We start from the raw sequence: 15098 nt of genomic DNA, 5'->3' as shown, positions 1-15098 counted from the left end.
AGTGGGGGAAGTGCGTCCTGATAGCTAACAACGACAAATAACCACTGTGTGCTCAAGCCCCAGATACTTTTTGGGTGCAACAAAATCGAAATGCTTCTTTTAGTCGGCGTAGAACGCTAAAGTTTTCTTACTTTGTTTATAATCCGAAGCGGCTGGCTGGTGAGTTGTTGGAGGGGACGAATTCGAGTGCGGAACTGGTAAATATTCTCTTCAATAGAAATGCGAGACCTTCGTACGCGGCCAGTCAACATCATCGAGCCGCATTTGGTGGTGAGTAACCAGAAACGTCTTATGGTAGTATCGTTGCGTACTGTGTTCTATAAACACAATTGTCTATATTAACTGTTTCCCGTTTTAGGCGATCGATCTCCTTTAGGGAATTTCTGGATTCTGGGCAATGTATCATTTTACTATAATCAAATAAGGTCAGTTATTAGTTTTAAGAGCCATAAACACTTGGCTTTGAAGTCACTCTGGTAAGCATCGAGGTAATAAACAGTTGTTTCCATATGGTTTAACTGTTAAGGCGAGTTTCGTACTATTCGTGAAGCTTTACGCGAATAAAAGCTTGTCCTGAAAGTAGATCTGTATGAAATTTGTTTATGATTACAGTAGCTAAATTAAGCCTTATAATGTGACTAGTTATGGCTGTCCAAAGTTTTCCGCGCATCTATGGAGTGCGCTTGAACCAGCTTTGTGCCCTGTCAACAAGATGAACGTATCTTAACTTTTTCTTATCCGGTCAAAACTTGCTGAATAGTTGGTCAACATCTCACTAATGTACGAAATTCTCTGCTGTGCTGATACTCTGATGGAGTATTTTCAAAACGTAATTCTACTGACCTAAAGTGATGAGGCTTTATACGGGAATTTAATTTGGTGAACACTCGGGCGTCTCGTTATTGCAGTTAACGTTACGGAATTAAATAATAGCTGTTGTAACTGCTTTTTTACTTTGTGCCTTCTCTTAGTCTGGCTGTGAATTTGAGCATCAACTTTGGGATTTACGCGGTAAGAAAAGTAGAAAGGTCGTCCTTACTGCCCTATAGCCGAGCTTTAAGCTTAAGCCGATTAGAGAACGCATTCAGCAAAATAAGTACAATATAATTATGGGAAGTGGGCCAACTATTTTAGCTTTAAATGGCAACTGACTAACATTTGAATGCTAATCAGCATATATTAGATCGACTGTACGGTTTTATAAACACCTCTAGAATAATGGGAAGCAGACAAATCCTCATTTACCTTGACTATGTATTTTTAAAGAACCAAGTAAATGTTTACTTTACTTGTTATATTCCTCTGGTATATAGCTATAGACATTTTCTCGAAAATGAATTTCATGTCTGGGCCTGAACTTCTCACTCAGTTACACTTCGCAGGTGTTCAAGCCATATCATTTTTCACCATAGCACACACCCGCCGGAAGATCGACTTAGATACCTAAACACGCTATCTTATGCAACAAACACACAGACATTGTTTATGGTCTCGCTAGGATGCCAGAAAAGAAGCATTTAGTTGTGAGATGAGAGAATACCTGTAACCTTTAAAAATGGGCAACTGAATGAGTTATTTAGCTCTGTGGGTATTTGAGCATACAAGCAAAGGGAGCTCAATTTTTATTTAGGAAACTTAGGTGCGGCTCACCTTTTCAAAGACTTCCTATGAGGATATCCGTTGTCGTCACTAGCTCTTGGCGTCTGGTCAGGCAATTTCGCATAAACCACCTTCGAATATTAGCCCTGCTACGCAACCGCACTTAACAGAAAATAGCACATCTGGCACTAATGTTGTGTCCGCTGGTGATTTTACCACTGCTTTAGCAAGCTGATTGACAATTATTGCTCGGTCGTCGTCGACTTCATCTGTCGATGACGTAGTGACACCGATAATTATCGGTATGTCTTATCGTTCTGCGACGTCGCTTTTTTTCGCTCTTTTGGCCCTAGTCAAAGTAAATTGCGCGTCGTTAGCGTATGTTATTATACGCTCGCGTAGCAAGCAAACCATTGATGCTAAGGCATCTGGAACTGATCGAGCGTGTTGACTAGTGGCTCTTCTCTTTGCCTTCCTTCACTTGGGCACGAAACGACTACAGCCCATTTACCATGTTATTATTTATTGGGTACACCGCCGACACTGGTCCCGAAATAGCCCGAAATAGCGAAATAGCTTTGACTGGTACGCTTGTGCAGATAAATCACTTTTTGTTGAAGACGGCAGTGCAGTGGCTCCAATCGTTGTCTGGTCTTATTGGCCATGGTTTTTCCATTTGGCGGTCAGGTTTATGGCATTTTTTTAGTGGGTAGTGTACTCGACGTCTTGTAAAGTGACCGGTTACTCTTAAACACTCGCTAGTACGTGTTTTCTCATTTCAAGTGAACTTTATATTTTGACCATCTAGAAAAATGTTAGGAGATTATTAGCTTGGTTACATGTGCCGTATGCTACAAATGCCTGTTATTTCATGTATCCAGTCACTACCGTGATTTTATGGTAGTGTTTTACAAACGCCATCAAACGATGTCTACAAGTAGTCATAATATTGTCCTATACCATGCGCAATAAGGATGTGTTCGGTTTATATACGAACAGTGATTTGACATCTCATTAGTTAAAAAAGATTTTGTTAATTTCCGAACTCTATTATACTAGGACAAATTCTAACAAATTATAAACCTTGCGTCTCGCCGAGCATATATATACGAACGTATACGTGGCATAAAATAGGTGAGTTATCCTTTTTTTTTTTACCTGTTCTCCTATTATTGGTCACTTTGTATCTGGAGGGTATTATATATATATATATATATATATAACTCCGCTCGACTGTGCTCGGTTAACAGTAGCGACAAATGGCATTGTATTTTTTAATTCTGCTTATAATAAACCTTCATCCTGGCAATACCATTGTTTTGTTGGCCTTTTCGAGGCTTTAAGGATTCAATGACCGGCATTTATTGGCTTAAGAACTGGACGAATCTAGTCGAATGCATCTGGTTTTTATTTTGAATTTTGTAGGCCGAATACATTTTTTTAATAAATGATTAATTGAGTTCTATAAATCTGACATTTGTGGCCACGTCTGAGGAATAGTTGCTACTTTTCTAATTGGATATAGTCTAGTATTTTATGTCCTACGTGTGTAATCAATAGGAGTTTTAAGGTAAAAAGGAAGGGAATTCGCTTGTTTCTTCCGTTTTAGCCAAACATTTTGACAGTGTAGCCAACAATATCTTCTACTACTAACAAGAAGATTCTAGTAAATAGTCCTTAGGGTTGTCCGATGCCTTTTGGGAGTAGGAACAGTAATGACAGAACTTTTTTGTGAGGTCATCTACATATTACAAAACAGCTTCTATTATTGATCTTTTCAAGAAACCAGTTGTCCAGGAATGGCAAACAGATGTTTTTAAAAAAAATTCGAGCATTCCCAAAGCGTCTTCCTTGTAAATAATTCATATTTTTGCTTTTGCCCAGTCTAAGCCAACTCTTCACATCTGCCTATGAAATGACGCTGTACCTGCACATCATTCATGATATTTTGTAAAAGGATTTACCAAAAGGCTCTTTTTTTTTATATTTCACGCCTAGTAGACTGTATTCACAGGGATACGCGGCAAACGTGACAACAAACAGAAACATAGCCCCTACACCTTCTGCCGTTATTGTTTAACCTTTCCCGTCGTTAACATCTCCGTAGTGCTTAGTGTTGCCCAATGAAAGCCTCCATAAATGATGATGTATAATAGATAGAATTATCGTTGGAACGTCATCTTGGCCCATATTGTTACGGGATGCTACACCAGTTATTGCGCCGACCCTGTTGTGTCTTTACCTCCATTGACCGAGAGATAACTAATGAGTTATCAACAGCGATTTCTACAGGTCGTTCATTTAGAGCTTTATAATAACGCCACCGCTATTATCTAATACAATTTTAAAAAAAAATAAAAACGTTTGGTGCGCATGAATTAACTATAAGACCAGAAAAGCAACGGAAGATTTATCTTAGGTAATGCAATCGCCTATTCAAATTAAGTTTGCATCTGTCCACTACTATTAACCTTATTACTAATATTTACTCGAGGCCGTGATGTATGTGCGTGGTTTATCTGTGTTCAAATATACTACAAAGGAATTTAATAAAGCACAGGGTTGTATTCTACCTAGGTGCTTGGCTATTAGAAAATTGTTTCTTCTAGCGAACACAGATTAAAATTAGACCCATAAATTAAGTAGATTATGGGCGTGACCCACCTCGTCGTGGCATTGGACGCTATAGATTTATGCAACTTCATGTATCGCAGCTGGATTAAGCATCAAAATCACTAGCCATAAAAAGGTCGTTTTCATACGACTAACAATGTGGTGTTTACTCCCTCTGCAGGTAGATCTTATAATACATTGGAAACAGAAGTACTTGGATGTTCCCCAAGGCCATGCAATCACACGATTAACCTTTAGACTTTCAGATAGCTATAATGCACGTTTAACGCAATCGAGCACATATAAATCCCTACGAATACTGCCTATATCGAGGCAATAGACTATAACTGCGCATTAGCTATCTGTATGTATAGATGTTTCGGCTGCGAAGTCCATTGTGCGGATGAAATCCATTTGCTCAAGCCTCGCTAGCGTTTACGTTACAATCAGTATTTGTCGGTCAAAGCATAGACTACCAACTCGTCGATGCTCATAGACAATCTATGTATACGAACATTCATTGATGATTCGTTGAAATTTTTCACCAATGGAGATGTGAAGAAGAGATTTGTGTTTTGCCTATAGTCTGAATTGTATTCATCTATCGGCCTTTGCGCCGTTGCCCTTACGCTGAAACTTCCACGTTTGAACTACCAGCGTTTGCCCGGATGTGCGTACGTGTTGTTTGTTCGCTTATACGGGTCTCATTCACGGCTTCTACTAAACCCGTTGATTTAGACTATCCACCAGCAAGCTTCTTCATTTAACGACTTAACACTCAGCGCTAGCGAATCAACTTTGCTAGCAACTGTCGAAAATCTCCGGATGGTGCGGGATGCTCAGCCTGACATTAATAGCAACAAGGTGTATGTGTGTTGTCTGCGTGTTTGTATACAATGACAGCTCACTATATTATTTTATTTTACTATAACACTATTGTTCCAAGAGTCATTCAGAAAACGCTTCTGAACAGGAGAACCATAAAAAAGTGATTTCGGCAGCAGCCATCATCTTGGTTGTCTTTGTGATCGATGACGTTCCCGCACAGCCAGTGTTGTCAAACTTATCTGAAGACTCATCTATGACGGCTTGAAGACCGTTAGAACCCAATAGCATGCTTATGGTACGCCCACCGCGCAAACGCGCTCCCACCCAGTGGCCCCCCACATGCAGAGATAAATACAAAACGTCTAAATGCACCGTTCTACATTGGTTGTCTAGGGTGTGGAGCGCGTATAGGTTATATTCGATAGTAGGTAAGCGTCAATTATATAGGCTGCTCAGTGGCCCGGTGCTCCGACCTCGACATGACTCTGCGGGAGAACGAGCAGAAGGAGCGTGCACGACCGAAGTCATTCACATTTACAGCATGAACCGTCGCGGTAGACATCGCCACCGCGGTCGCTCACCATTTACTTCGAACGAATGAATTGCCTTCAGCTGATCGTGTTGTCTGGGTGGCCGAATAGGCCCCTAACTGATTCGCTAACTAACTGATTGATTGACAGCTTAAATGGCTAGCTGAGCATGCTTGTACGCGCCTATGGCCAGGAGGTGGTTCTGCGTCGGACACGCAACGTGACCCAAACACGAAGACCAACCATCATTGTGCGACATTACCGCACTGGCGCACTTAAGATCAGAGATAAATAGGCGAAAGCAAGAAATACACAGGAACTGTCTCCCGGTAGAATGGTCTGCTGGTCCGGGCGGTGGTAAGAGGCAATGTTGTAGGATTACAAGTGCACTTGTAACCACAAAAGGAAACCAAACGTCCAAAGGAAACAAAGTGCAAAAGATTGCCCACGGAGAAAAGCGATTTATATATAAACGACATGAACGGAGTCGATCCGAACTAACCCAACACAATAAAAAATGACATCTAAATTAGAGGGGTTAGTGAACAAAGAAAGAATCAGTTGTCCAGAACAGAATGAAAGCAGGAGAAAAAACTCAGAAGTTACGAACTGTCTTTCTGAAATTGAACGGTACTATGACATGATATTAATGAATTTATTTTCAAGGACAGATCCGCAAGCAGATTAACGTCGATGGATCGACAAAGAAACAGCATTTCCAAATTAAGGAGTAGGGCGCTTTGTTCTGTTGCCTCGTCCTGTGGGATAAGCTAGACACAACCCTGTGAGCCAGGTGGGCGTCCTGGAGATTCCATCTGGCATCTAATTAGCTTACCTACTACGACTATTCTGACTCAAAAGGTCTGCCGTTTTCCGCAGCATCTATGCGGAACCCTTGTTAGCTGCCGCTATTAGATTACGAGATGTTTTTTTAGCCGTCCCGAGTGTTATATTACCTCGTAGTAATTGTAGTGCCACCGAGCGGGCGGAATAGCAAATCGGACGGTTATGAGCGCTGGAGATAAGTCTGAACCTATAAGACGTACAATGAGTAGACATTAAACTGGTTGACAGAAATAAACTTGAGTTTCAGAGAGAAATAGCTGTGAGAAAATTTTTGTTCTCTTTGATAATGATGTCATATTGTTAATATTAAGTTTCAGTTGGGAACACAGTCACACTGTGATGAGACTAAGAGAAAAAGAGAATTTCTAAAAATTTCCAAACTCACTACGGGTACATTAATTTCTCGGCAAATTTTACCTAACCGTTCCGGGTTATTGCTTGCCAATTGTTTTTGAGACAAGTGCTGTGTTGACGAGTTCTTGTGTTTAGAAACGTACGTCCCTTAATTATATGTAATGCTATAATCGACACCTGGTAATTCCGTCGATTTGGTTAGCCCAAAAGCGTTATTCTCTAGACTCCACCCCCTGCTGTTGGCAAACAACAGGGTAGGAAAGGGTTGATTGAGCGTCTTTCCGTCGCGGCTCAGCTGGGCGCGGGCGCGCCCGGTTCTACAAAGGTGGCAGCATCAGTTATGTTTAAAATATAACACAGTTGGTTATAATGTAAATACAGCTAACTTCCTTCGAATGGCATCGTTCCATTCGGCAGCGAGAGCAGAAACAAATAGTCCATGGATGAGACAGGATGGCGTATACTTGCCCATTCTGTGTTAAAGTGCAATTTTATTGTCGATGCCGCTGTTGCACTCGGTGCTGTCTCACTTTTAACTACTGGAAGCGAAGGTTATGTTATGCAGATCAAGACTTTTGTCTTACTGGCCTCAGTAGCCCCATTAGTACGCCATTTTTCATCTCGAATTAGTGTGAGGCGGATTCGTCGTGTATGAATATTGAGCCTGGTTGAAAAAGAAGCCGTTTTCCCTTGGTCGCTCGGCTGATGACACACCGCCAACGCTAGCAGTCCGTCTCTCATTAGATTTGTTCATCCCGGATGATGATTTTCTTCAATCTCAACTTTATTCAATACGCTTTTGTGCGTGAAAACGTGCGTTTTGACGCCAAACTCTACTGAGAACCGCTTCAGTGGCAGCAGCCGATCTTCTTTTCCGAAAGGAGAGTTTCTACAACCTCAGAAGAAACCTCAGAGAGGTTACCATCCATAGAATAAGGCGGTTTGACCATTTGCTGACGCAGCCCGAGCTAGGCCCCGGCTTAACTACAATGCCAATAGAGAAGAAGGCACAGGGATCGATGCAATCCTGCGACTTCACCGCATTTACGGTGTTTCCGTGATCTGCGCCGGTGAGACGTGTGGACCTGCTCTTTAGCGACTGCGGCAACCGAGGACACTTCGCCTGTTTTACTGATGAACAAAAATTGAGGAACAAGCGCTGCAAAAACAGCGGCGGCATTGAAGACGCGCACGATGGCTTACGTTAATTTATTCATGCTGAAGCGTATGGGCTTTCGTATAAAACATCGGCTACGTAAATGGTGCTCAATAATAGTCGTGATAATGATAACAAGTACTGTGCTCTGTCGTTTATGACTGGTAATCTGTAACTTGTGCGACATCGTGAGTAGCAAACGAAGAAAATGAACATGCAGAACCTACCGTTCGACGAAGTGATCCACCAGCTGTCGTCAATAAAGTGGCGGCATCTGCGAAAGCGGTCGACGCAACTTGTCAAGTATCTGCGCCGACATCAACGACTGTCCCGTAAGGAAACAAGAATGCGGATATTTTTAAGTAATTATTTTTGTTTATTCGTGCTTATATCTGGTATTGGCTAAATTTTGTTTTCGGTACCATACGTAGTTTTGAGATGATGTGTTTTCGTACACTTTATTTGTCTACAGCTACGTGCTTTATAAGTGGATTGCCATAACGAAAGGCTTAGCTCGAAAACGTATTGATGGCACCTTAAATGAGAACCACGTGCAGGCATATCCTCTTCAGTGGCCAGGCCCAAGGTGCGCATACATTTTCGCACAGCTTCCAGATATGCCAAAGCTTATTTGTAAATTATTACAGTGCCGCCATACATACAGCAGATTAACGTAGGCCGATGTGCTGAATCAACCTATGAGTACACTACTTTATCGTATGGGCCAATGCAAACATAACACCTGGATCCAAACAAGGTCAAGAGGCATATATCGTCTTCGAGATATCTTCGAGATAGATAAATTTAGGGGGCAATTGTTGTTAAGAGGAGTACTTCTGCACTCGCCCGTTTACCAAGGCCAAATCTTCAATATAGAACAAAGATCACAACCATTCTTATTGAGTTACGGATTATTTATTTCATGTTTAGCCTTTACCATAGAATGACGTGGTTCCATAAGGAGTCGCCACTAGCCACTGGTTATCGACGACGATATCAAAAGGGTCCATAAACTTCTGTGTAGGCTTCTAGTATAGGCTCGCGCTATTGCATTGCATTAATGGTAAATTTCTCCATTTGGTAAGATGAAAGTCGAATCAACTCGTAGAGCAACTTCTTGTTTTCCTAGCAGTGGTGTACTTGATTATCAGTAAGTGTTATTTTGTACAGCAGTTATGTGTTATGAGCTTTACGGATGTGTTACCTATAAAATGTTAGTTATATATAGAGCTTTACAGTTTTGCCTAGTGGATCACTACACTCAAGTCAGCCTGTTGTCGTCAACCTAACATGAACATTTTTGGTATCTCACCTATTACTTCCATGATTGTAATAAAAGGCCCGGATCGTATATTTCGCAAAATATCGTAAAGGTACCCACGGAACGGTTTCAGTAAATAAATTCATATACATTTATATGCTTGAAGAATTTAATTTTCATGCTATAATTAATCATTTGTTACTGTTCAGTAGGGTCAGATTTGACTGGATGCCCTTGAACTAAAAAACAGATTATCGTAGTATTGCAATAACGTGCCCATTTAGTATATATATATATATATAATAATATGCCCATGTAATGAAACGTTTATCAAGGTCGTAATAGGCTCATTTGAAAAAGCGCACAGCACTGAACGGTCACTACAGAGGGTCTAATAAAAAAATTCCATACTCTTATTTGCTTCATATATGGCGTACATCGTTCCATGATCCACGTTCGTTTGATATTTGCGTTCGACAAATGTTTTGAAGAAACTATACTATATTATACTATACTATACTATACTATACTATATTATTAGACCTATCACTATACTATAAGGAGCGTACCATAGTAGGTATATACAATAAAGAAATACCGGTCCTCAAAAGGTGATCTAATCGTTAAGGGAACTAATTTACACTTGCGCACTTTCTAACCAGCCCCAAGAAGCGTTTAAAGCAGCATTTTTTGATATATATTATATCATTCTTCCTTTAAAGGCACCTTCTATCGTCCACGAAAGTTTCTTATTTATTCCTAATATAATTAGTTTAATCAATAATAAATGAACTATCTTACGCGTTTTAGGTTTAGCTGTTGCAGATACTGGGGGTTCGATATGGCCATCACAGCAGAACTACGTTCGGGCAGTTCTTTCCTACCTCGGGAGCGTTTCATCCTCTTCATCCGAGCAGAATTGGGCCCAGGCACTACTTGGACAAGCTATCGCCCAACTGAGAGACCAACAAAGAGTCCTTGTAGCTATGCAGGTTCGATGTTCTTACAGTTACAAATAAGCCTATTTGCTTGCGTATGTATAATTTGTACGTACATAAAAAAAAAACAAGTATTCAACATCGAGATTACTATTATTTGTAATTTGATTATTTGTAATAATCATTTTATAATTCGATTAATTTTTTGAAACGAACTATAAAAATATCATTTAGACCTTTGATAAAAACGATTTGAAGCATTTTTAGCAGTTTCTTTCCACCAGCTCGAGCACGATATTTATCTTCTACGAATGTCGATGATAACAATATCAGAATAACGAGATAATCAGCCGTTATTCTAAACCTAATCAACTTCTATATTGAATACATCTTTATAGCCCGAATATTCAACTTACTTTCTAAGGTACAATATTCCATTTAATATATCTTTTTATACCAATAGTTTTTTATTACCGTGTGTGTGTGTCACGCGTGTCGGGTAAGTGATACCTTCCTGTTCGTTTCGACATCATCCGAACTCATCCGTGACGCGTGTCACGAAAGAAGCACAAATAGTCATACGAGGCTATTCGCCAGAATGCCGAGCGTCGAATGCTTAAACGGGCGTAAAGACAAAAGTTATACAACGGGGCTTACTTATTATATGGTGTCGTTTGTGGATTATTGCCACAGATATGGGTGAAGCGTCGACCGCACTTCAGAAGGGAGAACGACTTATAATTAAAAGCTTTGCAAACGGTAGAACTTCATTGACGATGCCTAATGCTAGTTATATACGGAGGGTTTTTAGAGGAGTGAGATTTATTATTTCAATGATTTAGAAAATATGCGAATGGCCGTAAAAGAAAGCCAGGACGCCAAACCCTCTTAGGTAGAATATTTTAAATGTTGTTCTTTTTTTTTTTATTAAACACATTAAAGCCTCTTATTAAACACAAAGTGGATGATTATTGCCTTGAAGGCGTTTGCCAAAAACAGTGCTATATTGTTCTTCATCCAAGGACTTATTATACTGTATTTGTTAACATGCCGGGGCGGTCTCGGAAATGAATATAATGGGCTTCAATTATGTTGTAACTTTTCACAGTATCTTAGCTTTGTTAAGGGTAGAGCCGAAGCTAGGGTTTGTATTTTCAGAACAAGAATCGTTTATGCGTACACAATCGAGTGTTCCTTTCCCCATTTGATCTTTGCTGTTTCAGGTAACCAGTGATGCACTAGTATTGAGTAACCACAGGGGAACAGCGGTGGCCCGCTTTACACAGGATCGTATTGTGTTCTATGGTTAGTTGCGGGTATCATTGATCTCAATATTTATGCTTGCATAATCCAGTTGTATGCGTAACATATAGCACATTTAGTCATAGCAACATTTATTAAATGTCGTCTCTACTGTTGCTTTTTAGGCATGGATGAAACCAGCCCTTCGTATTTCGGCGTGGTAACACGACAAAGCCCACAGCAACTGTCGGCGCATGTGTTCGTGGCCGATTCTAGACTAGTCCCGCACGCAAGTCACGGTAGACGGGCTCGCACGTTTAAAATTGCTTGCCAACGAGATCCGCGGACGAACACCTGCAAGGTAGTGAAAGAAGTTTAGACAGGGAGCGTGTTAGGGTGCCAATACGCAAGTATTTTTTTAGGTACTCACTCGTGTATGTTCTGCCACATTACATGCTATTCTACCACTGGCATAGACATAGATAGAACGACACAGATTTGCCGATTTTTTAGATCTTACATACCCAGTGTAATGATGAATCGAAGTGAGTGAGCGCGAACAATTTGTTCTCCGTTAACATTTCGTTTCGTTGCATTCTGTCTGTCATTATCATTATAACTGTTAACCGTATTGCTAATTAAATAATGCAATGTGATAGCTATTGTTCCATAATCGCCCTTTTTATTTTATACACTTTTAGCTTCTGTGATTCAATTATTTTTATTAAACTTGCTCATGGTACCACAAGCTGGAATCATGTGGAAAACGCTTTCTTCTAGGTCATTTTCTCGATTCTAACCGACGAAAGAACTAAGCTACGTTAATTTGCGTATGGTATAGTTAAATATGTCAGTATAATAGTAGGTGGTTCATCAAATCGAATTAGAAGAGAAACTGAATTATATGACTAAACGTTAATAAGACGAACCTTGTCTGCAAAAATACGCGATTTCAGTTTCGATGGATTCTAGTACATAGCTATTAGAACAGCTCAGTCGAGTTGGGTTTGCAAGTGAAAAGTTGGGGTTATTCTGATAATCTGAGATGTGTTGTGTATATACTGCTTACAGAACTTGAAAAATAACTGTCCATCTGATGGCGTTAGTTTTGCGCCTATTCGACTGCTTTTTTCGAGCTTGAAGCTACCTTAATTTTACTGATTGCGTACTGCTTTTCATTAGCGCTAAATGCCTGATGATTTATACTTGGCAAGTTTATGTCTTGAAAGAAACTGATCGTGTTCGTATTGATGTTGACATTTGATTACAGGAATTCCCGTCGACTGCTCACCCGATTCTGATGGCCTTGGCAAAAATTAGGGCTTGCTCCGCGTCGTCAGCGACCGCCATCCGGACGGGTACACGACATATCTACGACTCAGATTCCGGTCGGGACGATTCTCTTGAGCGCTCGGTTAATAGCGGCCAGCTTGGGAGCATTAGTGGACTGGCGAAACAAAATTTGCTCGAAGACTCACTTGAAGACGTATCAGCCAAATTGAGAGATCTTATACTGCTAGAAAAATCACCGAGTAAAACAAGTGAGAGTCAGGTATCATTGGATTCTCTTGACGTTGTTCATCACTACAAACATAGTCCGAGAGTGTACTCGCTGCGGAAACAACATTCGCTAGATGCTTTGGATACGCCCAAATACAACGATGGGCAGTCTCGGACTGCACGTCACAATGGTTCAGAGCTTTACAGGAGACAAAGCGGCAGCTTGAATGATCAAAGCCTGCCGCCGGTAGCTTCGTGGAGTGAATCCTTAGATGCTGTCCTCAATCATGAAGATGGTATTCTTATATTCGCAAAATTTCTAAAAAAGGAATTCGCCCAAGAAAACATTTTTTTCTGGACCGCATGCGAAAAGTACCGTAACGAAAAAAGCGTGAATCAGCGTAAAGCTTTAGCGAGGGAGATCTTCGACAAGCATCTTAAGGAAGATTGCGCTGAACCGCTAAATATTGACGGCCCGACGTTGCGCGACATTGTTTCACAACTGGAAATGGGCCTCGCGCCAAAAGACCTATTTACCGTCGCCCAAGAACATATTTACAACCTTATGAGAATGGACTGTTACCCGAGATTTCTTAAATCTGATCTTTACCAGCAGTGTCTCATCAAAGAGGTAAACGGCGAACGGTTAATCTCACCAGTAAAAGCAGAATCGGTAGATAAAGTTGCCGATCTAGCTGATAAGAAAAACAACCCCGGATTTTCATCTCATCCAGATCTAAACGGCAATCACCGACCTGGAAATATGTCAAATTCGTCCGCTTCATCCGTATCGACGAGTGGTGGCAGTATAGCCAAAGCTCGAAGGTCCTTGTTTCCTAATGTAAAAAAACTAGGTAAGAAGAAAAAAGATGAGGAAAAGAGGGATGCAATGTATGCCACGTCTTCGTTGGCTGACGACAAATACATATATATAATCATCCCATCGGGCGAAACGAGAAAAATTCCTGTTACAGGAACGGAATTGCTGCCTCAAATAATCTCGGATATACTGCAAAAGAACGCCACATCAGGAGCGTCCCTTGTAGACGTATTCGTTGCACAGAATCAACAGCCGGTCGATCTGGGGACACCAGTATCACAATTATTACAGGAAACCATTACGATTGAACCTCGCGTAGCCTTTTTACTGGCTTTACCATGTGGTATAATCCTTGGTTTAAAATGCGCGCCGACATCAACTCTATGGGGTGTCATTCAAGGAGTTTGTCTACGATACGGTCTCGATGCCGGGCAGATGGCGTGTCGACTCTACAACACGACAAAACTGCTTGATCCGATGACACAGTGTAGCCAACTAGATGGAGCTAGATTAGTGTTAACATTGAAAAATCAGAGGCCCGAGTGGCACCTTGCAGGTCAAATTGGTGCCGGCCAGGCTAGTCCATGGTACGCAAAAGGCCAGGATATTCAGGCATTCTTGGCGCAAATCCAATCAGGCGCTATTGTTTTCGATGAGACGGGAGTAGCGCTATTTTCAAGTGGCGCACCTCCATTACCGCCTAAGCCTACCAAGTTCCAGAAACCACAGAAAGGACATCCTCTAGAAAACACTTGCAACATATCATTTGTCTAAATTTGTAGGAGAATTATTTACAAAAAAAATATTAGAAGCGGTTAAATATATGCAACTGGTACTGCTTTGTATTCAGGGACAAATGTATTTTATTTGTCCCCTAGCAAAAGTAGGCTATGCAACTTGTAAGTTTTTGCTTTCACAATCATGAATATCACGTACATTATCAGCGGTGTTGGATCTGAGCTTAAGAGTAGCACATAACAAATCTCAGTCGATTCAATATGTATATATAACGAAGCTAAAAACCCAACATCGTTGTGTATGCAATTTCAAATAATTAGTTTATAAATATATATATGTACTTTTATAGTTATATAAATGTACTTGCTAAACTGTACATGCATTGCCATTGTGGTGGTTAGGTGTTGAGTACTCGAATAATGAATGCTACATGTTTACGATGTTGTTTGGATGAAACAGCTAGGATATTGTACGGGAAAGAGCTGCGAACACCAGTTAGTGGAGGCGGATTTGACTTTTGTTCAAATCCCAACATCGCTTTACGGGTTGTTTATGCAAATAAAAGTGAAGATACAAACATGCGCTATTGAATATTGTACAGATGTGTACATGCCAACGGTACAAAGCATCAGAATGTATAATAAATAAATTTAATATAACGTTTGTACAGTAA

At 40.6% G+C, this 15098-nt stretch overlaps 2 protein-coding genes across 11 annotated transcripts in view; one reads left to right on the top strand and one right to left on the bottom strand.

Annotated features, from left to right (window-relative positions):
• Cdk7 (Cyclin-dependent kinase 7) overlaps window positions 1–2236 on the bottom strand; it is a 21647-nt gene extending 19411 nt beyond the window's left edge. Inside the window, exon 1 of the mRNA XM_022794973.2 lies at window positions 1651–2236. The gene's annotated coding sequence lies outside the window, so the exon portion shown is untranslated. The remainder of the gene's footprint in view (window positions 1–1650) is intronic.
• loco (regulator of G protein signaling family member locomotion defects) overlaps window positions 1–15098 on the top strand; it is a 25549-nt gene extending 10451 nt beyond the window's left edge. For 8 of the 10 annotated variants that reach the window (XM_022794958.2, XM_086980598.1, XM_086980596.1 and 5 more), the window contains 5 exons: window positions 150–270; window positions 9998–10179; window positions 11349–11430; window positions 11553–11728; window positions 12638–15098. In XM_022794958.2, the coding sequence (XP_022650693.1) occupies window positions 150–270; window positions 9998–10179; window positions 11349–11430; window positions 11553–11728; window positions 12638–14461 (2385 nt within the window). In that variant the 3' untranslated portion in view covers window positions 14462–15098. Of the gene's footprint in view, window positions 1–149; window positions 271–2853; window positions 8289–9997; window positions 10180–11348; window positions 11431–11552; window positions 11729–12637 lie in introns of those variants that run through there. The other 2 variants (XM_022794961.2, XM_022794962.2) reach the window with 2 other exon arrangements.

This window comes from Varroa destructor, unplaced genomic scaffold, assembly GCF_002443255.2.
Source record: "Varroa destructor unplaced genomic scaffold, Vdes_3.0 BEIS01000002.1, whole genome shotgun sequence".
Taxonomy (NCBI): Eukaryota; Metazoa; Arthropoda; class Arachnida; order Mesostigmata; family Varroidae; genus Varroa; species Varroa destructor.
The sequence above is the reverse complement of the archived record's forward strand: the minus strand, read 5'-3'. Positions and strand labels throughout refer to the sequence as shown.